The 23,244-nt window shown below is 41.2% G+C and overlaps 1 protein-coding gene across 1 annotated transcript; it reads right to left on the bottom strand.

The window, feature by feature from the left end:
* Positions 1-582: 582 nt before the first annotated feature.
* On the bottom strand, positions 583-8,852 carry LOC122548643 (trace amine-associated receptor 1-like). The gene is made up of 2 exons (XM_087976009.1): positions 8,589-8,852; positions 583-2,042 (listed from the first exon to the last, which is right to left on the bottom strand). The coding sequence occupies exon 2, from the start codon at positions 1,907-1,909 to the stop codon at positions 878-880; it is 1,032 nt and encodes a 343-aa protein (XP_087832135.1). The 5' UTR covers positions 1,910-2,042; positions 8,589-8,852; the 3' UTR covers positions 583-877.
* Between the last annotated feature and the right edge of the window lie 14,392 nt (positions 8,853-23,244).

Below are 23,244 nucleotides of genomic sequence, written 5' to 3'. Positions count from 1 at the left end.
ATGTGTCAAATATAGTTGCCATCATTTATGTCATTATGTCTCTGAGCATGATGGATGTCTATTTATCCCTGATGTCCTGCATGTACAATTATTGGACTGACTTTAATATATTTAAAGTTTAGGATTAATATTTTTTTAAAAAATAAGACTATTTTGTGTAAAGCTTCACCAAGAAAACTGGTCCATTCATCATTGCTAGAGTTCCAGAGATGTGTTACAGCCAATCTTTAATTTGCCTTTGAAGGGAGTCCCTTTAGGTGACTAGGAATCCTGCCTAAAATATATTAATGAACCTGACCACACCGAACTATCATAAGTGTCCCTCCTCTTCCAGGAGCATCGGATCACTGCTAAAAGTGAAATGCTCAGCTGATGAAAGAGAGTTTCAATTATTTCAGGATTTCCACAGTACTTCCAACAAAGTTACTGCAAGAAGATTGGAGGGATATTTAATATGTAGATGATGGGGTATATGTAAAACACATGTTCAAAAACAGAAATTAAAACCTTGCCAACTGAGCAACGTTTGAACAGCAGTGCAAACAAACTGAATATGCAAGTGGAAACTTCATATATCTTTCATAATGAGGTGAAAGGAGACTTTTATTCATGTAGAAGATCATAATACAACACCATAATCACTTTTCATATTATTTCAAAACACTTGAATCACATTTGACAAATCCTTGCAGCTGATAACCAATTGAACTTGATGGTATTCATTGCAACAACTCATTTTATATATTTCAAAGATATAATTGCAAAGCACATTGAGATAAAATAATAAATTATAGAAATGTAAAAAGAAACTATATTAAGAACAGCAGCACCTTCCTTTCTAGCTTCACAAACTTTACACTATTTTGATGTAATTAACTTAAAATAGATTTATTCTTGAGGAATCAGTTGTAAATATTTTAAAGGTTAACATATTTTTTAGGGCTTTTCTGAACCAAGAATAAAAAAATGCATAGATCACTGGGTTAAATGCAGAATTTAAATATCCAAACCAAAAAAAGAGATCAAACATAATGCGTGGGGTTGAGTGTTCAATGAAAGGGTCTATGAAATTAGAAGTGAAATATGGAGACCAGCAAATTAAAAATACACCCATCACTATTCCAAGAGTTTTTGCAGCTTTTCTTTCACTTGTCTGGGAACTTATGTTTTTACTGTCTTTGATAGCTTGGGTTTGCCTTGCAATGTCATTAATGGCTCGAGCTTGTTTTGTAGCTACAAAGTAAATCTTCGTATAAATACACAGCATTATAAATCCTGGGAGGTAAAAAGAAATTAGTGAATAAATCACTGAACAGAATTTCCCCATCAGCAGTATACAGCCACCATAACAATAAATTTGTCGGTAATAGAAATCCCTAATTTCAATTAAATTCAGTTCTAAACATATCATGCCAAAACCGACAAATGCTGAAAGAATCCAACTGGTGAAGATCATCATGAGGACAATTTGAAGTGTGATTCTGGTCTTGTATTTCAGCGGGTCACATACTGCATAATATCGATCAATAGAGATAAAGCACAGGTGGAATATTGATGCTGCACAAAGCATAAAATCAAAGCTTGATTGAAGTTTGCAAAACATTTCCCCTAAGTACCAACAGTTTTCTATAGATCTCACCAAACTGTACGGCATAACCATACATCCAAGCAGAAAATCCGCAACTGCCAACGAAAGAATTAGATAATTAGTGGGTGTGTGGAGTTTTTTGAAATGCGAGATTGAAATGATCACCAACATATTACCAACTACTGTCACCAGAATTGCCACCACACCAAACAGATAAAGGGATACTCGGAGGCCATTTGATCGGTTGGCTTTCATGCAAGACTGCTCCGCAAAACTGTAGCAATATTCAACCGTTTCTGTGCTCCTGAGGCTAGAATTCATTTTAGTTTTCTTTCAAGGTGCTTGGTCTTTGTGTTGTTGTTATAGCTTCAAAAACCAGCAAGTCCTTTCCTAAATGTCTTTTCTAATTCCAGAAGATCACTGATTCATCCTTTTCAACAACCTTCATTTCCATCTGCAAACAGAGAATATCAAAGCTTTCAAAAAGGAACAGTTGTTTCAGATTGCAGTTCACATAATTTGAAGAGCTATCCCAACATTTCACAACGTTGTTTTCTTAAGTGTAGGTGTCATTTAGAAGTGTAGAAATTTGTTCTATTTGCGTTATTTTATAGAACATACATTTTGTATCAGTGGATAGTGTCAAGGAATAATTTTGTGCCACATGTTCCTCATGCAAATCTCAGACACTCACCCCACACCACCCCAGTCACTAGCAAATGCATCTAATCAATCAGAAGCAGGCTATTCAGCCCATTGAGTCCCTACTGATCCTCCAAACAGTATCCCACCCAAACCCAGAACCAGCCCCCACCTATCCCTGTAATCCTGCATTTCCCATTGCTAACCCATCTAGCCCACACATCCTTGGATACTATGGGCAATTTAGCATGGCCAATCCACCTAACCTGCAGCCCTTTGGGCTGTGGGAGGAAACTGGAGCACCGGGAAGAAACCCTCGCACACCCGTAGAAAATGTGCAAACTTCGCACAGCCTGACGCTGGAATTGAACCCAGATTACTGGTACTGTAAGGCAGCAGTGCTAACCACTCAGCCACTGTACCATCCTCAAAGACCTGCTTCCAGCTGACTACTAGGTTGTTTTCATCAGGGGAGTAGAATATGATCAGATAAGTGAAACCCAGTGTTCGCACCTTGCCAAGAGCCATTGTCACCTCCTGGTCTTGTGTTTACCACATTCTCAGTCAAAAAGGGGACATTTTTCAAATTTTATATTCATGACTCTGAACTATCCTTTAGAAAAGTTAATAGAATGATACCATTTATTATGAGTAATTGAATGTAAAAGATGGGAGTAGGTGGTGATTATGGATCAGCTCTGCGAGCATTGATGACACAACATCTGGTATTACCGTGCACAGTATCAGTCTAAGGAAAGGCAAACAATTCAAAGAAAATTTATCAAATGAATGGGTGGCTGTGTTGAGTTGATGTGCTGTTCTTTGTGGAAAGTTTGGACAGGTTATGCTTATTCTAAACTAAGCATAAAAAATAAGTGGTCACCGATTTAAAACGAAGATGAGGGGAATTGCTTTTTTCTCAGTGGGCTATGACTCTTCAGAACTCTCTTTCTCAAAAGGTGGCCGAAACAGAGTTGTTGAATACTTTTATTGTTTAAATATTTTTGATCAACAAGTGGATGAAATGTTATCAAGGATGGGTGAGATTGTGGAATAATCAATTATTGAATGGCAGAGCAAGGTTAAGGAGCCAATTGGCATTCCCCTGCTCCTTATTCATATGTCTGTATGTTCATCTGCACCTGTATTAAATTCAAATAAACTATCCATCAGTTTGGAATCCATTGCCTTCATTATAGTTTTATAAATCTCAATCGTCTCTGCTTTAAAGTCTGCATTTAACCTATTAAAACACCCTAGTTGTTTCAATCTATCCTAGGAGCTCTATCATTTAGCATTGTGTATTAGATATTCTCTGGACCAGATCCAATTCCTTGGCTGTATTTTTTCAATTCTCAACAATAAGTCAATTTTACATCCTTATATGCACATTTTTAAAGGCATTCAGAACGTATTTTGAAAAATATAGATACCACAAAGTGGGGGGGGGGGGGGGGGGAAACGCAGTCATCTGGCTAGTAATAACGTAAAAAATGCATGTCTATTGTCAAACAACCCTGAAGGACATTCCATTGAAATTGATGGGATGAAAATTCAATTAGTTCAAATAGCCACAACAGCTTACTGCTCAAATGTTTTTCAAAGGTGTTCCATGTGGCTCAACAGAAAAGGTAGACATGTACTTTATAGTACACAGGAATGCTGTTAACTACAGGAAAATTTCATCAGTAATTTACCTGAGCAGGCTGAAAAGTAGCAAAATGGAATTCAACTTTGAGAAATGTGCATTTGTATTATGTATTGAGGGCAAACAAAACAAGGGAATACACAATAAACAAGTGGATATTGAGAGAAGTAGAGCACATGAGAAACCCTCAGGAGCATGTCCACAGGCCCCTGATTGTGATAGGACCGGTAGGTAAGTTGCTGAAAATGACATATGGGATGCCTTTCTTCAGGAGGTAATGCATTGAATACCAAATGGTGGCACGGTGGCTCAGTGGTTAGCACTGCTGCCTCACAGTAGCAGGGACCTAGGTTCAATTCCAGTCTCGGGCAACTGCCTGTGTGGAGTTTGCACGTTCTCCCTGTGTCTGCATGGGTTTCCTCCCACAATCCAAAGCTGTGCCAGCCAGGTGAATTGGCCATGCTAAATTGTCCTTATTGTTAGGTGCGTTCGTCAGAGGGGGTGGGTTGCACTTCGGAGGGTCGGTTGGGCCAAAGGGTCTGTTTCCACACTATAGGGAATCTAATCTAATCTAAAAAAAAACAGGAATGTACTTCTGGAACAATATAAGGTGCTGGTCAGGACACAGCTGGAATTTGTGTCCAGCTCTTTGTCACCACATTATGGAAAGATAATAGCTCTAGAGAATATTGCCAGGGTGTGAATTTTTCAGGATGAGGAAAGGTTGAATAGAACAAAATTGTTTTTTCTTAGCAGGGAAGGCTAATGGGTAACTTAATCAAGGTCACTTAACTGGAGGCTTGGACAGAGTGGACAGGGAAGACTAGTTTCCCGTAGTAGAGAGGTTAACTACCAGGAAGGACACCTTTACTGACAGAAGGATTAGAGGGGACATGAGGAAAAACCTTTATCATCCAGAGGATTAGGGATAGTTGGAATTCATTGTCCAATTTGGTGATTGAGGTTAAAATCTTCAACTCATGTAAAATGAACCTTGATCTGTGCCTAAATCACTTTAACCTGCAAGACTATGGACCATGTGCTGGCAAGTGGGATTAGAATGGGTGGCTAATTTATTTAGCCCATTGTGTTTGCACTGGCTGAAAGGCCTCCTCTAAGTACTATAACTTTTCTCCTCTTCATTGGTTTGAACATTGACAATTATCTACCACTATGGGGTCAGCAATTAAATGGAATGCAAAAAATAGATCAGATGTACAGTAGGGGTCAGTTTAGTCTATGCCAAGAGGCCTTGGTTTGAGTTGCATCACCTCCAGAGGTGTACAATAATATCTCTGAATGGGTTGATTTAGAAAAGTCCACCCAGTAAATGGCTGTTGTGCAGGGTAGTGCATAATGATGATAGTGAATTGGCAGACTCCACCTGAAATTATTCCCATTTCTAAACTGTCTGTAGATCTGTCAGTTTGATAGTTCAATGTTTAAACTAAAATGACTTTGTGCGCATATATAAGAGAAAGTGATCCTGTTTTGTGTAATTACCAGAAGGCATTAGGGGCTTGATATCTCCTATCGAGTTAAACTGCATCAATTTAACAATTCAGACTAATTATGGTTAATTGCTAGAATGCATGCATTCAGAGTAACAGATAAAAATGCAGAGACATAAGAAATAAGAACGGGAGTAGGCCAATCTGCTCCTTAAACCTGCCCTGCCATTCACCAAGATCAAGGCTGAATGGACCCCAACCTCAACTAAAACGAAGATCTGCAGATGCTGGAGAACTGAAACAAAAACAGTAATTGCTGGTGAAACTCAAGTGGTCTGGCTGCATTTGCGAGAAGAAAGCAGAGTTAACATTTTGAATCTGGCGACCCTTCATCAGAACTAATAGCAGCTAGTAAAAACTGGTGTTTATGCTGAGGATGAACTTGGCAGCGGAGTGGGGAGGGAGGGGGTTGTTGGATAAATGAGGGGTGGGAGGAGAGCTGAATGAATAGAGGAAGATGGAGGCAAAATGAAAGGCACAGATAAATGAGGGGGTTATAGATGGCAGGCCAGCACAATAGAGAAGCTGAATAACTGATAATGATTCAGAACTTCCAGTCGCCTGCCATATCAACTCACCACCATTTCCCTAGCCAGCATTTCTACCACAGAGCTGCTGTGGTTTTCCAGCAAGTCTCAGCACAAGCTCAAAGAACAACATTTCATTTTCTGCTTGGGGGCCTTGCAACTTCTAGGACTCAACATTACTACAATAACTTTAGATCCTGATTCCATCCTTGTCTGTTTTTCCCCCACCCCCACACCTAGTCTTGTTATGATGTAGTAAAGCCAATGCTTTTTCACCCACTCTCGGACCTATTGTGTGGTCTGCCTTCAGCATGGACTACCCTCAGCTCTCATTATCACCTCACATTATCAGCTTTTCTTCTGTCCTGTCTTGGCCTGCCACACATAACCGCTTGTTTAACCACACCTTTCACAATGCTCTCAGTTCCTGATGAAGGGCTCTTGCCCGAAATGTCGATTTTCCTGCTCCTCAGATGCTGCCTGACCTGTGTGCTTTTCTAGCACCACTCTAATCTTGTCTCTGATCTCCAGCATCTGCAATCCTCACTTTTGTTCAACTCCATCTCCACCCATTCACTCTGAAGTTAGGTGATCAGTCGACATAAAAACAGCTAAGAAAATCCAAATTCATTTTTTTTAAACTCATGAGCCATAGGTGATGCGAATTTTATGGATTATTCAATGGTTTTTAATGATGGTGAATACTTCATGCCTCCATTCCATTAAGATCAAAATTCCTACAAAGTCATTTACCATGGAAAATATACAGCTTAGGTCACATAGTCGTGATCACTTTAATTGTAGGTTTAGAAAAATTGAGTGTTCGAACAATTGTTGCTGGAGTGAGCAGCAGAAAGCAGATTGAAGACTAAGTTGGAAAGGCACATTAGAGACATTGCCCATTATATGCCAGACAATACTGGCACATTCACAGTTATTATCAGTAGATCAGCCAAGTGTGTCAACAGGGCACAACTATCCTATAACTACCAAATATACTCGAGTACAAGTCGTTCTCATGTAAAAACCGCCCACATATTTTTGGCTAAATTTTCTGGAATTTTTCATACATCTTGCGTAATGGTCAACCCTAGTTCTTCACAGATAACAGATCAACATTTGTGAGTCAATGTATTATCCTGTACATAAATGTTTTCATGCTATTATGTGTTTTTATGTACAATACATGCCAACATTAGACTTTCTTAAGTTCATTGTCGAATGAGCACTATAAATAGTGTAAGTGGTGTAATACAAAGTTTATCACACCATCATTTCCTTTATGAAATAGACCTGTATGCATTTACTTCACTATAATTACCATGTAGCTGTTGACGATTTCTCATGATTGTATGAGAGTCAAATGTCTGAATTTTTTTATCAGAAATAAAAGCTTAAAATGTTACTTTGAAAAACTAAAACAATAGTAGACGAGAGAAAATGGAAGGGAATGGAAGAATTTGGCACGAAAATTTAAGATGCATCAGGTCAGAGTCAGGTGATAACCTCTCTTTGTGTGTATTCAGCTGAGTTCAGATTCCATGTTGCACTCATGGAATTATTGTAATTCCTTGTAGTTTGTTTTTCTATATTCATTTAGAGATCAATTAGGCTTCTGCTAATGGTAGGTATTTTGGATTGTAGAATTAATTCAGCCCCCCAAAATTTAGTATCCCTGTAATAGTCAACCCCATAAATTTAACTCTAAAACATAGTCCGAAAAATTAAATTTTACGGGAGTATATATGGTGCACATTATAATTTTATCTATTTAATTATAACATTGACTGTGACAAGAGGCAGCATGGTGGCTTAGTGGTTAGCATTTCTGTCTCATAGGAATCCAGGTTCGATTCCAGCTTTGAGCGACTGTCTGTGTGGAGTTTGCATGTTCTCCTTGTGTCTGCATGGGTTTCCTCCGAGTGCTCCAGTTTCCTTCCACTGTCCAAAAATGTGTGGAGTTGGTGGATTGGCCATGTTAAAACATATTGCCCCGTTGTGTCAAGGGATCTGTAAGTTAGGTGGGTAAAAGCAGAGATGGGAGGCTGTTCAGAGGGTCAGGGCAGACTTCCTAGACCGAATGGCCATTTTCTGCACTGTATAGATTCTATAATTCTGTCTGGTATAATGGAATTAAAATTGAGTATAAAACATTCTGTATCTAACTCAATAATTTAAAACTCCAATTCTCTATAAAAGCTGGAGGTTCTATGACTTGTGCATTTTCTCTCTTTCTGATTCACTGAAGCTATTACTTGGGGAGGAGCTTGCTGGGAAATACACTGAGTAAAAGTATTAACATCTTAGTACCTTTTTGTTAATGTACCAAACCCAAGATGAGAGAAAAAAATCAACATTCGAAAGAAGAAAAGTAGTTTAAAAGATCAGAAGACTTTAAACTGTTCACTGATATTTAGCATTTCTGCTGGGAAAGGTAAATTTACGCAAAACATATTCTTACTTATATTAAAATATATACTTAAATTATCTTCAAATAGAACACTTAATCTTAATTTCTTGGTTACTGCCTTTCATCGTGATTCAAGTGATTATAGCAGTGAAAATAAATCTTTCAATTAATCTGAAGTTTCAGCTAGGAAATCAGACATGCAAAATATAAAACTGTTAGGGTTTCATTGTTGCTTCTGATATTATCAGAACAGAGCACTCACCATCAACACCAGCATTTCTGTCTCACACCTTCACTAACACTAATTGCCTCTTAGTGATTTTCACCAGCTATTTATATAGCAAATTTGAATGGTCTCAACAGTTGACCAATTATTATAACTATGATTCTAGCTCCAAGCACAGCTACAGCAGGGATTAAAGATTATCATCTCTGCACTGGGGACATCACTCAGCATCCTGAACTTGATAATAGACAGCATGTTAGGGCCCACTGCTTGTGCACTCTTACCCAGGGGTGATATTTTTTCAGCCTGGAAAATAAACAGAAAAGGTTATTACCATCCCCTCTGGTTTGTCATAAATAAGAGCCATTGCAACAACATTCAACACTTAATGGCAAACATTTTCCAGTTAAGTCTAACCCAACTGTGTGCAATAATATAGGAATTGAAATTATGATATTAGTATCAGATATAATTGGAAACATCAGGATGAATGGTCATCTCTGAGTGATGAAGGATCAAATCAACATTGCCAGAGCAACATATATTCTAGCCAATAGTTAGTATAACCATTTCTGATACAAGAGCTAACAAGAATAGGTACAATCAAAGTCATATTGTTTAGATCTCTATTAAATATTGCCAAACATAAATATTACCTCAACCACCAAATGTCTCAATCCCTCCTACAACCAAACTTACTAAAATCCAGAATTATTTTCAACTTTACCTTATATAGCCTGCTGCCACCAAATTAAGTGCTCTAAATTAAGTACAATAAATTACTGACAAAGGGCTATTTTCCTTATGTTTGAAGATCAGTTAAATGGGGCACAAAAATTGAGACAGCAAACTGCTAATACAGATGTCAAGGTTGGAAGAACTCCAAGACAACAAAAAAATTCCTTCCAAATGGACGAAATGCATCGGAGCTACTAAACGGGAAACGTGGAGCACAAAGGAATCATAAGGTAAGTGTAGAAAAGTATTTTCCTGGGAGATAAAATCTACGTGAAAGGAATAATGGTGCAAATAAATGTTTATTGCGTTTTGGGTTGGTAAAGGTCGATTCTGTGTTACCCTCTGCTTACGAGGATGTGAAACGCTATAAAGACAGAACACAGTCACGGTGCTTTCTGTTTGTATTTAGCTTTCACACTCAAATCTGTCTGCGATATGAATGCTTTCCAAACAAAGACGAACAATTCGTGCACCGCATCAACGACAAAAAGGGTGATTTGGGCTTTAAAGCCTAACATGTGAACCAGAATCCAAAGAATTTGTTCAACACCGAAATGAAAAAGCAAAAAGAAACTTACGGTGGGAGTTGCTGTTTCCTGGATCGGTTATCGCCCAAAACTAATGACCAGTGTTTTGTGAACAATTTATTGTTTGCCTACGAACCCAGAATATGGTTCAAAAATTAAGCAGCTTTCTCACTAACTATCACAAATCCAAGACATTCCGAAACTGTATAAAGCAGAAATAGTTACTGACATTACTAATTATTCAGGTCTCCTCCAGAGCTGCCATCACCAATAATGACCCAGAATCACAATTCAAATTCAATTTATTCAATGATCCCGCCCAATCCTTAGGACTGGAAAATTAATGGTCTGGAGATAAACATGCAAATAGAAATACACTAGTCAACTTCACCAGGAAGTAATAAAAAAGAATTCAGCAGCCTAACAACTGTTGGGCAGCTCGGTGACAGAAGATTGGTCGCGTTTGGTGTGTGGTGAGGTATTGCTATGAAGGGAGCCTCTGTTAAAATGTTCTAAAATCATCGGTAAGTTAATGATGCACTTAAAAGAGCTTTGTCACAGCTTAATGTAGCGTTCCACAATATATTGTGTTGAATTTGTAGGAAATAGGAGTACAAATAAGTTGTGCAATGTTTTGCATAATTCTTTAAATTTGTGTATATACGAAATGCAATCAGTTTTACTATTCTTTCGAACTGTTTTACGTACTTATTAACAATGCTCACAATAGAAATCGAATCAACTGTCCCAAGTCAAAATGGGAAATTCTTAGGGAACATTTCATTACATTATAACTTGCGTAGCCTTTCTTCAAAACTGGTCTACTTGCAACTTATGCGTTGTTTTCCCAGTACATCAACTTTCGTTTAGTGCTCGAAGTTCATTTTTGTTCCGTGAACTGAAGGGAGAAACAAACTAAACTCGGGCAGCGCGGTGGCTCGGTGGTTAGCACTGCTGCCTCACAGCACCAGGTTCGATTCCAGCCTCGGGTGTCTGCCTGTGTGGAGTTAGCACATTGTCCCTGTAGGTTTCCTCCGGGTGCTCAGGTTTCCTCCCTCAGGTGAATTGGCCATGTTAAATTGCCCATTGTGTTAGGTGCATTAGAGAGAGGGAAATGGGTCTGGGTGGGTTGCTCCTCCCAGGGTCAGTGTGGACTTGCTGGGCCAAAGGGCCTGTAGGGAATCTAATCTCATCATATTCGATATTACTATAACGTTCAAGGTTACGGAGTAAGTTCCGGAAAATGCGATTAGAAGAGATAGATGCTTAATAACAGTCATAGACCTAATGTCTGCTGTGAAAGCTCCATGATCTATCACCACTGTCAAATAAAAATCATGGATTGGTGCTTATGAGAAATGAACGCCCTGTTTGGCGCTTTGTCAACCATACACAATTATGAAGAGATATTAACAGTTAAACAACTTAATCCCTCTGAAGTTTGGATTGACGAACATGATGTCTATATTAAAATATCTAATTTGGAAACTGAATTTACAATGACAAGAAATGAAATAGTGGCAATTTGTCAGTGTATTTTTCATTCACATTTGAAATGAGCAAGACTGTCTTTTACTGATTGTTGTTGGTGAGAAAGTGGAACAGTCATGTTGCACGGAGAGAAAAACAGCAATTTTCTGTGCAACAAAGACAGAAATTTCTGGAAAAGCTCAACAGGTCAGTAGCATCTGTGGAGAGAAATCAGAGTTAACATTTTGGATCCACTGACCCTTCCTCAGAAACATTAACTCTGTTTTCTCTCCACAGATGCTGCCAGACCTGCTGAACTTTTCCAGCAATTTCTGTTTTTGTTTCTAATTTCCAGCATCTGCAGTTATTTTCTGTACATTTTTTTTTACATATTTAGAGTCATAGAATCATCAAGATGTAAAGCACAGAAATAGACCCTTCTGTCAAATTCATCCATGTCGACCAGATATCCTAAATTATTCTAGTCCCATTTGCCTGCATTTGGCCCATATCCCTCTAAACTCTTCCTATTTATATACCCATCCAGATGCCTTTTAAATGTTGTAATTGTACCAGCCTCCACCACTTCCCTTGGCAGCTCATTGCAGACATGCACCAGCCTCTGCATGAAAAAATTGCTCCTTAGATCCCTTTGAAATCCTTCCCCTCTCACCTTAAACCTATGCCCTCTAGTTCTGGAATCCCCCACCCAGGGAAAAGACCTTGCCTATTTACTCTATCCATGCCCGTCATGATTTTATAAACCTCTATAAGGTCAGCCCTCAGCCTCCAACACTCCAGTGAAAACAATCCCAACCTCTCCCTATAACTCAAGCCGTCCAACCCTGGCAAAATCCTAGTAAATCTTTTCTGAACTCTTTCAAGTTTCACAACATCTTTCCTATAGGAGGGAGATCAGAATTGCACACAGTATTTCTGTTCTTGTTTTTAATGTACAAAATGCATCTCAACTCAATTGATTGTTTTAACGCAAAATGTAAGCTACAGCTGTTCTTTTAGCAAGGTTCGATTTTTCTTTGTGGTATTTAATTCCTCAGTCCAGTCCAGTTGAGAGAAATAACTATGCTCCCCCCCCCCTCCCACTATCAGTGTCGGCAGTAATGAGTGTTTATGATAGTTGGAAAATCGTATACGCTATGAGTCCAACACCGTGAAAATACCTAGACTGACAAGGTTCACACCAAAGTGCAAAATCCCAATTTTGCATCTAATATTTCAGTTCTTTTGTACAAGTCACATGATTACTGGTATTGAGTTAGGTTTCTCCTTCCTCTCTCTTTAGACTCAGGCTGATTGAAGCTGCCTTGACCAAGAACAAGTAAGCCCATACAAAGCAAGGAATGAACTGAGAGCCTTCTGACCAAAATGATTCAGTTCATCACTGCACTGCAAGATGATTGACTTTTGTGTGAGCTGCATGGACATATAGTGATTAGTTAATGTGCTGTTAGTTTGTATTCAAAGACATATCAGCACTATCTTCAACTGATGTTACATTTATTTTATTGAATTGAAAGCATTTATGTGGCTCCTTCAGTGTAATATTGTCAATCGTTACAGCACTAGAATCATTCATCTAAAGTTTCCATCAATCCTTTATCAAAGATAAAAGGGGAACTCAGTGAAAATTCTAATGTCTCAGATTGTCCAGGTGTTGGATTCTAAGCATGTGAACTAATATAAAGCAAAACGTCACTTGATTCCCCCTATCTCCTCATGGAACTGTAAGATTTTGTGCACTGTTATTGATTATCTGGAGTTCATTAGTCTGTTACGACTACATGCAGACAAGTTGAGCTAAAATTTTACTATTTTTTAAATTCCATTATTTGACTTCACAAAACCCTTTCTCACTTGTGTTTAAAAATTATTTGTCGGCATTTTATTGATTCAATAAACATTAAACTTTATTGAATGAGTGTATTGCTTCAATTACTACTCGTTCAATCCTTTTTTCGATTTCACCCTATTAATTTGTTAGGTTTGTTGTGTTTCCAGTACTGCTTGAACCCATGAGTTCAAGCAATTCTTGCTCTGCCATTGCTTAACATTGTTAAAAAGTAATTGCCCACTAGAAATGGTTCATTGTATGCTATATTAGGAAAATGGGACACACAGGCTGTAACAATGCTGTGTGTGTGTGTGTGTGTGTTGTCCTGAGTTAGCTAATGCTGGGATTAGATTAGATTACTTACAGTGTGGAAACAGGCCCTTTGGGCCAACAAGCCCACACCAACCCACCCAGACCCATTCCCCTACATCTAATACTGCGGGCAATTTAGCATGGCCATTTCACCTAGCCTGCACATCTTTGGACTGTGGGACGAAACCAGAGTACCTGGAGGAAACCCACACAGACACGGGGAGAATGTGCCAACTCCATACAGACAGTTGCCTGAGGCAGGAATTGAACCCGGGTCTCTGGTGCTGTGAGGCAGCAGTGCTAACCACTGTACCACCCACAACTCACTTCAGTACAGCTCTTCTATAAAAAAGGAAAAGTAAAGAATTGGTCCCCTGGTTATTTTGAGATAGAAATATCACAAAGAATTGAGTCAAAATTTGTAATTTTAGAACTGAACAATGTGCCATTGTATACTTAGTTTACAAAACAATCTGCAATATGAGTGCTTTCACAAAAGCATCTGGAGGTTAAGCATAATTTCCAACAGCACAGTGGGATAAAAATGGATTGGGTTTTCCGAAATGTATGTCTTCTAAACCAGGTTAAATTCAGGCAGTGGATTTGAACAAAATGCCAATCTGTTTATTGAACTGTGTTCATATCTCAGCATTCTATATCATGCTGCATCATTCTTCAGTCCTCTTTTGGTGTTTTGTATTTGCTTGTCATTAGCAAGGTAGTTAACTAGCACTAATTTAGTTTGTTTTATCCATTAATTCATGGGATGTGGCTATCGCTGGTTGGTCCAACATATATTGCCCATCTCTATTTACTCAAGAGAATGAACTACGTTTTTGAACTGCTAAAGTCCATTTAGTGGTGGCACTTCCAAACATTGAGGGGGATTGTGGGAAGTTTTCCAGGACTTCAACCCAGTGATACTGAATGAGTAGTGACGTGTTTCTTCAATCGAACTTTTTGTTTGGAGGTATGGGTCTACCTTTATGAGTGTTGCATAGGGCTGAAGATCACAGGGACTAATAAGAGGCTTTACAATGGGCTGTTATGGGAGTAAAACTACGCTGAGTCATTCGAGTCTGCAAAGAGTCAAAATTGTAGGAAATCAGTAACTGCTGTCTCTACCAAATAAGCATGAAACATTCTGGATTGGTCACGTGCATGGATAATTCCAAATAAGGTATAAAGCAGCCTGAGATATCCTTTGTTCAACAGAACTTTGAAGATTAACACTGCAGGAGGTACCCTATGTCAGGAGGAGTGGTGAAAACATCGAGAAGAGTTCCAGCCTGGCCAGCTACCAACTCTCCCGGGTAATAATGTCTGGGGTTAGTTACAAAAACTAGGGTAGTGTAAGACAGTGATTGAGATTTCCATAGTAGTTAAAAACATATGTTATTCATTTATTTTTGTAGTTTTGTAGAGCTCTAAGTGTCTCTGCTGTATCTTCATCTATGAGACTGGCAACGTGGGATTTATGAGGAGTATGGTGTAATGACCAGAGCACTATTCTGTTGACCTTTAGTTGTTTATGGCTGTAAACCAGTTTAATTCATTTCCACTTTAGTGTTTAGTTTTACTCTATTTTGTAAAGTGATGGTTCAGGAACTTATCCGCAGTTTTATTTTAATTTTTTAAACTGCCTGTAGCTACTGTACCTGCTGACCTCCACTAGTGACATGTGGTCAGAAGAAAATTATCCATTTCAAATAACAATCTTGGACAATCAGCTCTCCAGGAATGCAAATGCCAGGAAGATGTCACCTAGAGTGTAATGGTTGGGGGAAAGGTTGTCCTCAACAGAAAGAATCTTAACTGTATTGTTATAAAAAGGAGCTGGCAAATTCTACAAATATGTTCTGATTTTTGGTGAGCAGGCACCACCACCATCTACATCCACCATTTGACAGGCTCACATAATAGTCTCAGTTGTGTATCATTTCTCTTCCATCAAGTTACCATCAAGGAAATTCCCAGCTTGGTGTCCTTCTTTCTACCCGCCCAGTTAAATGGCATCCATATCTGGGGTCAATAGAAGCTCCCTCCCAATCAAAACTGAGGGGCTGTTGCATTATCAGAGCAGCTACTGTTTCAGATATGATGCTAAACATGTCTGCATGGTCAGGTGGCCAAGGATTCATAGTAACAATTTGAAGAAGGGCAACAGTGTTATCCCTCGAGGGGGTCATTCCTGATGAAGGGCTTTTGCCTGAAACATTGAATTTCCTGCTCCTTGGATGCTGCCGGACCTGCTGTGCTTTTCCAGCACCACTCTAATCTAGACTCTGATCTCCAGTATCTGCAGTCCTCACTTTCGCCTACCTGCAGTTATTGTATACTGGAAGCAGTGTTGATTGTGTAAGGTCAATACTTCCATCCCCACCTGGGGAAGAAATCCCACTTTAAAGAGCTGCTGGTTAATCTGATAGCTGGCAGTTCTGTGGTCAAAGCAACAGAGGTTCAAACAGCTGCCATACCTGGCACTGCACATCATCTCAATCAAGACAAGCCTATGGAGTCCAGACTGACAGCCAAGTCCTAGGTATCAGCAGAGTCTGATTAGCAGGACTCAGTGAGGAGAGTGATGGAGGAATGGCAATTTACCTTTGAGAGACCAAGGAGCCAGGGTGTAAAAGGGGTTTTTTGGAAAGTGCCAATGATTCGTACAGCAGACCCCTCAATGGAGTTTCATTCCCTCTTTGTGCTGTGAAGTTACTAGACTTGGACTATGCCTCCACCCTACACAGGTAAAATAACAAAGGGATGGTAATAAGACACATTCATTGGTCTGTCAGTTGGTCACAAGGGAGAACAACAGTTAACATTTTGCAAAAGTGAGGACTGCAGATGCTGGAAATTAGAGTTGAGAGTGTGGTGCTGGAAAAGCACAGCACATCAGGTAGCATCTGAGGAGCAGGAAAATCGACATTTTGGGCAAAGGCCCTTCATCAGGAATGGCTTAACATTCCTGCGTCAACATTTTGCGTCCAGTAAGCCCTCGTCATTCCGATGAAGGGTCACTAAACTTGAAATAAAACAAGATAACTGGTCAAGATCAAAATGCTATTTGCAGAGTGAGCTTGGGGCACATTGACTGCTGGTTCCTTACATTACAATTCTATTTAGATTTTGAAAGAATTTCATTTGCCTTAAGGTACTGTTGTGAAAATCACTAATAGGTTTTTATCTATTTAATAAGTAGATTTCAATCAGCCTGGATAAGTTTGGAGAAAATCAGTAATAGTCAGTCTTCTTCACATATAATACAAAGGAAGTTCCAAACATTAACTCTGTTTCTTTCGTCACAGTTGCTGCCAGCACGGTGGCTCAGTGGTTAACACTGCTGCCTCACAGCACCAGGGGCCCAGCTTCAATCCCTGCCTCAGGCAACTGTCTGTGTGGAGTTTGCACATTCTCCCCATGTCTGTGTGGGTTTCCTCTGGGTGCTCCGGTTTCCTCCCACAATCCAAAGATGTGCAGGTTAGGTGAATTAGCCATGCTAAATTGCCGCAGTGTTAGATGCATTAGTCAGGGGTAAATGTATGGGAATGGGTCTGAGTGGGTTGCTCTTCAGAGGGTCGGTGTGGACTTGTTGGGCTGAAAGGCCTGTTTCCACACTGTAGGGAAATCTAACCTAATCTGCTGAGTTGCTCCAGCACTTTCTTTTTATCAAATATGCTTTTATTTCAGACCCCGTCTAGCAGCTCCTTGGAGCAACTGGTTCGGTCAGTAGTGATGTCACCAAGATATTCGTGCTGATGGACGTTGAAGTTCTCCATCCACTGTACATTCTGCACTCTCACCAACCTCAGTACTTCCTCCAAATGTGATGTTCACCCTAAAGGAGCACTGATTGATCAGTTGATGAGATGGCTCTATGTAATCATTACAGGAGGTTTTCTAGCCTGCATTTGATGTAATGTCATGAGACTTCACAGTGTCTGGAGTCAATGTTGAAAACTTCGGTGATATCTTCCTCCTGACTGTGTATTATCTTGCTGCCATTTCTACTGGATCTGTCCTGCAGTTGGGATAGGATGTACCCAGGATGGTGATGGTAGTCTCTGGGACCTTGACTGAAAAATAAGATTCTATGAGTCTGACTGTGTCAGACTGTTTTTTGACTCGTCTGTGAGACAGATCTTCCAAATTTGGTACTTAACCCCAGATGTTGGTAAGGAGGACTTTACAGGGTCAAAAGGGCTGTATCTGCCACTGTTATTTAAAGGGCCTAGATCAACCCCCATGTGGTCTCTATGGTTTCAATCTTTTTATGAAGCATTCACAGCAATCTTCAGCCAGAAATGACGTGTGGATGATCCATCCATCCACCCAGTGGTCCCTAACATTACAAACACCTGTCTTTAGTTAATTTGATTCACTCCAGGTGATTTCAAGAGCCATTTTGAGATATTGGATACTGCAAAGGCTATGAGCCTTAACAATATTGCAGCAATGGTGCTGAAGACTGGTTCTCCAGAACTTACCACACCCCAAGCCAAGCTTTTCCTAGTATAGTTACAACACTGGCATCCACCTGACAATGTCTATGTTATGTCCTGTACACACAAAACAGAACAATGTGGTCAACTGACTATGTTGAAATGGTCGACACTCCGTGATATTTCAGTTAGACCACAGTGAGAATGTGTATCGGGTATGGAGAAAGTGAGGTCAAGGACCGCAATTTCCCCCCCGACGTGGTCGACGATGCCCTCCACCGCATCTCTTCCACTTCCCGCTCCTCCGCTCTTGAGCCCCGCCCCTCCAACCGCCACCAGGACAGAACCCCACTGGTCCTCACCTACCACCCCACCAATCTCCATCATCCGCCGTCATTTCCGCTACCTCCAAACGGACCCCACCACCAAGGATATATTTCCCTCCCCTCCCCTATCAGTGTTCCGTAAAGACCACTCCCTCCGTGACTCCCTCGTCAGATCCACACCCCCCACCAACCCAACCTCCACTCCCGGCACCTTCCCCTGCAACCGCAGGAGGTGCAAGACTTGCGCCCACACCTCCCCCCTCACCTCCCTCCAAGGCCCCAAAGGAAATTTCCATATCCGCCACAGATTCACCTGCACCTCCACACACATTATCTATTGCATCCTCTGCACCCGATGTGGCCTCCTCTATATTGGGGAGACATGCCGGCTACTTGCGGAGCGTTTCAGAGAACACCTCTGGGACACCCGGACCAACCAACCCAACCACCCTGTGGCTCAACATTTCAATTCCCCCTCCCACTCCACCAAGGATATGCAGGTCTTTGGACTCCTCCATCGTCAGACCACAACAAAACGACGGTTGAAGGAAGAACGCCTCATCTTCCGCCTAGGAACCCTCCAACCACAAAGGATGAACTCGGATTTCACCAGTTTCCTCATTTCCCCTCCCCCCACCCAGTCTCAGTCAAATCCATCGAATTCAGCACCGCCTTCCTAACCTGCAATCTTCTTCCCGACCTCTCCGCCCCCACCCCAGTCTGACCTATCACCCTCACCTTGACCTCTTTCCACCTATCACATTTCCGACGCCCCTCCCCCAAGTCCCTCCTCCCTACCTTTTATCTTAGCCTGCTGGACAAACTTTCCTCATTCCTGAAGAAGGGCTTATACCCGAAACGTCGATTCTCCTGTTCCCTGGATGCTGCCTGACCTGCTGCGCTTTTCCAGCAACACATTTTCAGCTGTGTATCGGGTATGAGCAGGTAGGAAAAGAGCTAAGTTTTGAGTTTTGTGGAACAAGAGGTTCAGCTGAATATGACTTAGATAAGCTAAGAACATGCAGTTAACAATGGGATGCTGGAGGCAAAGGTAATGGATTAACAAGTTGGAAAGGCATTTATTATACAGAGCCATTTTATAATATTGGAAGCATTCAGTATGTAAGATCAGTTTAACAAGGTGAAAAGTATTCATTATGTGAAGCCACTTATTCATTGTGTATCAGCAGATGGCTTAATCTTTAGTATTGACACTTGCTGATTATAATGGTCACCCAATCAATATGTATGTTGCCTTATCTGGATGTTCCTCTCTGTAAAATGACTATATAATTCATTAAGAAACTGCTCTTCCAGAGAAGACCAGGAACGCATATCTCTGTGCACATGGGCAATTGTTCTCTCTCCCTCCAGGGCCCAAAATAAAGATGAAGGGGTAAAACCATACTGTGTCTCTGAGCATTTTGCTTCAACTGAGGTGGGAACGGGATGATAATACTGGTGTAGTTGACAGGATTCAAACAGATAGTTATGATCAGACACTGTCAGTGGCTGCCCAGAACATCAGTGTTTTGAGATGGACGGGCCAACAAGGCAAGGTTTTAAACCTTGGTCCTTCTCAATATTCCTGTGTGCCAGAAACGGTCCCATTGCTTGATCACTCTCTATTCTACGGATTCCTTGAACAGTAATTGGTTCAATTGAGAGACACAGTTTCGCAAGTGTGTTGGCAGGCAGAGGTTCGAGTCCCCTGCGCTGCATTTGTGGGAAGGGGGTGTGATTGAGGTCCAAATCCTCTGCGTGGTACTGGGGTTCAAGTCTCCTGCAGTGGGGGGGGAGGTGTGTGATTGAGGTTCGAGTCGTCTGCGTGGTGCTGGGGTACGAGTCCCCTGGATGGGTATGATTGGGGTTCGAGTCATCTGTGCGGTGCTGGGGTTTGAGTCCCTTGGACGGGTGTGATTGGGGTTCGAGTCCTCTGTGCGGTGCTGGGGTACGGGTCCCCTGGATGAGTGTGATTGGGGTTTGAGTCCTCTGTGATGGATGTGATTGGGGTTCGAGTCCTCTGTGCGGTGCTGGGGTTCGAGTCCCCTGTGATGGATGTGATTGGGGTTCGAGTCCTCTGTGCGGTGCTGGGGTTCAAGTCCCCTGTGATGGATGTGATTGGGGTTCGAGTCCTCTGTGCGGTGCTGGGGTTCGAGTCCTCTGGATGGGTGTGATTGGAGTTTGAGCCCTCTGTGCAGTGCTGGGGTTCGAGTCCCCTAGATGGGTGTGATTGGGGTTCGAGTCCTCTGCATGGTGCTGGGGTTCGAGTCCCCTGCGGTGGATGTGATTGAGGTTCGAGTCATCTGTGTGGTGCTAGGGCTCGGTTCCCTGGATGGGTGTAATTGAGGTTCAAGACCTCTGTGCGGTACTAGGGTTCGAGTCCCCTAGATGGGTATGATTGGGGTTCAAGTCCTCTGCATGGTGCTGGGGTTCAAGTCCCCTATGGTGGGTGTGATTGAGGTTCGAGATGTCTGCGCGCTGCTGGGGTTCTAGTCCCCTGGATGGATGTAATTGGGGTTCGAGTCCTCTGCATGGTACCAGGGTTCGAGTCCCCTGGTTGGGTGTGATTGGGGTTCGAGTCCTCTGCGCGGTACTAGGGTTCGAGTCCCCTGCGATGGATGTGATTGAGGTTCGAGTCGTCTGCGCGGTGCTAGGGTTTGAGTCCCCTGGATAAATGTGATTGAAGTTCAAGTCCTCTGTGCAGTATTAGAGTTCGAGTCCCCTGCGGTGGATGTAATTGAGGTTCGAGTCATCTGCATGGTATAGGGTTTGAGTCCCCTGAGGCGGATGTGATTGGGGTTCGAGTCGTCTGTGCAGTGCTAGGTTTTGAGTCCCCTGGATGGGTGTAATTGAGGTTCAAGTCCTCTGTGCGGTACTAGGGTTTGAGTCCCCTGGGGTGGATGTGATTGAAGTTCCTATCCTCTGTATGGTACTGGTATTAGCATTCCCTGAGGTGGGTAATTGAGGTTTGTGTCCTCTGCGTGGTACTGGGGTTCGAGTCTCCTCGATGGGTGTGATTGAGGTTTGTGTCCTCTGTACAGTACTGGGGTTCCAGTCCCCAGATGAGTAATTGAGGTTTGTGTCCTCTGCATGGTACTGGAGTTCCAGTCCCCTGGGTTGTAGGTGCGATTGAGGTTCAATTCCTCTGCGCGATACTGGTGTTCAAGTCCTCTGGGGTGGGTGTGATTGGGGTACGAGTTTTTTGTGTTCAAGCGCGGTTCGAGTTCTCTGTGTTTAATTGGGGTTCGAGCCCCTGTGAGGAGTAATATAGGAAAAGAGTTAAAGTCCCCTAGTGGTGAAATTTGAGGCTCTGTGAGTCTTTGTTCTGGGGGAAGAGAGTGGGTTTGATTGCAGTGCCATGTGTCTGCTGTGAGGGCTTTCTCTTGTTCTAAGTGTAGTTTCATCAAGAGGGTGCAAAAAAAAATGAAGGCAAGAAACGCTGAAATTAAGGTTGTAATAATACTTGGGTTGAAAAAGGAAAGTTTCAATATCAATTGTGCCATGCTGAGAGTGTTTGGTGTTTAAAATTTTGCTTTGTTAAAATACTGGTTCAGAAAATCCTTTTTAAGTAACTGTTTTGCCTTGTTTCAAGCTCAATGTATTTTGTGGGCTGTGTAATGGGGCAGATTTTGTTTTTACATTGAAATTGTATAACATTACATCGTTTTTAAAATGATCAAACTTGTAACCTTAAAACAAATTGATTGAGTGCTTTGAGCCCCTGATTTGTTTGAAATTCTACAATGCCTGTTTAAAAAAATCCAGTTGGGTCAGTGGTCATGCTTTAGCCAGATGAGTGTATTGTATTAAAATATCTTTGCTGCTGCTGTGCTCTTAATGCAGTGTTCACAAAGAGTGCATTTTGAGTTTGAAGTTTGATTAAGATTTTAGAGAATATTAGAACTTGAGGCTGAGCTGTTTCAGTTCTGTTAATTATTGTTAAGACTTTATTGGCCCCCTTCAAATTGCAATGTCAAAGAATGTCGATCTCTACCAAAGTTGCCATGGTAATTCCAACTGTTTTATTTGGGAAATTTCATTTGGAGAAAATATTTTAAAATATTCTGCATTTGTTTCCCACGAATATTTGAGATTTAAATCTGAACTGAAACTGCCTCTTCAATTGCTAAAGCTCAGCAAACATGTTGTTGTTGTCTTGCTTTTCCAGACTTTTGAAATATTTTTCCTGACAGCTTTCACATTAGCCAAGTATCAATTTGTAAAAGGAAAACAATTTTTGAATAACCCGAATGAGGTACCTGAGGGTTTGATTTTATGACCATTTATTGTTTTTTATAATTGATTGAATTGTTTAGGCAGTACAATTTAGAAGGTTCTGGATTGTATAAAACTTGATAATCTCATAAATAGAGAACAGAGTAACAAACTTCAGAACGACTGAAAATGTTAAAACAGGCAGACAAAATCTAGTGCAGTTAAATATGTGACTGTCTTCATACTGACACCCACCTTGGCAAGGAAGGAATGAGACAGGAAATGCAAAGGTACTTGTAGTAGTTAACATTGTCTCTGGAGTTTCTCCATCCACAGGTAAAGCACGCCTTTGGACCACTGCCCACCCCTCCACAACCTGATCCAATGGATTCAATCATCCCCTCTGTCATGGGCATGAAAAGTGAAGAAGATAACAACAGTGAAGAGGAGGTCAGTACGCTTTTTGTCAGCGGTCTTCCTATGGATATTAAACCACGTGAGCTTTACCTTGTCTTTCAATCATTTAAGGGATATGAAGGTTCGCTGATCAAGCTAACATCACAACAGCCAGTTGGCTTTGTTACATTTAACAGCTGAGCGGGAGCAGAAGCAGCAAAGAAAGCTGCATTCACCTAGCCTGCTGTTGCAGCTGCTGCACTGCATGCTCAGATGCGCTGGTATCCTCTATCTGAAGCATCTCCAGAAAGATGGAAGGCTTGTCAGTTTTGTTAAGTTTAACTGCCCTTATCCAAGAATTCAGGTTTCTCTGAGGAGTGATACAAGAACAGACTGAATGTTGTTTTCAGG

The sequence above is a fragment of the Chiloscyllium plagiosum genome, unplaced genomic scaffold, assembly GCF_037043375.1.
Source record: "Chiloscyllium plagiosum isolate Xiang-an unplaced genomic scaffold, Cpla_swu_hap1 HiC_scaffold_3, whole genome shotgun sequence".
In the NCBI taxonomy this organism is placed as follows: domain Eukaryota; kingdom Metazoa; phylum Chordata; class Chondrichthyes; order Orectolobiformes; family Hemiscylliidae; genus Chiloscyllium; species Chiloscyllium plagiosum.
Note: the sequence above shows the minus strand (reverse complement) of the source record. Positions and strands in the feature narration are given on the sequence as shown.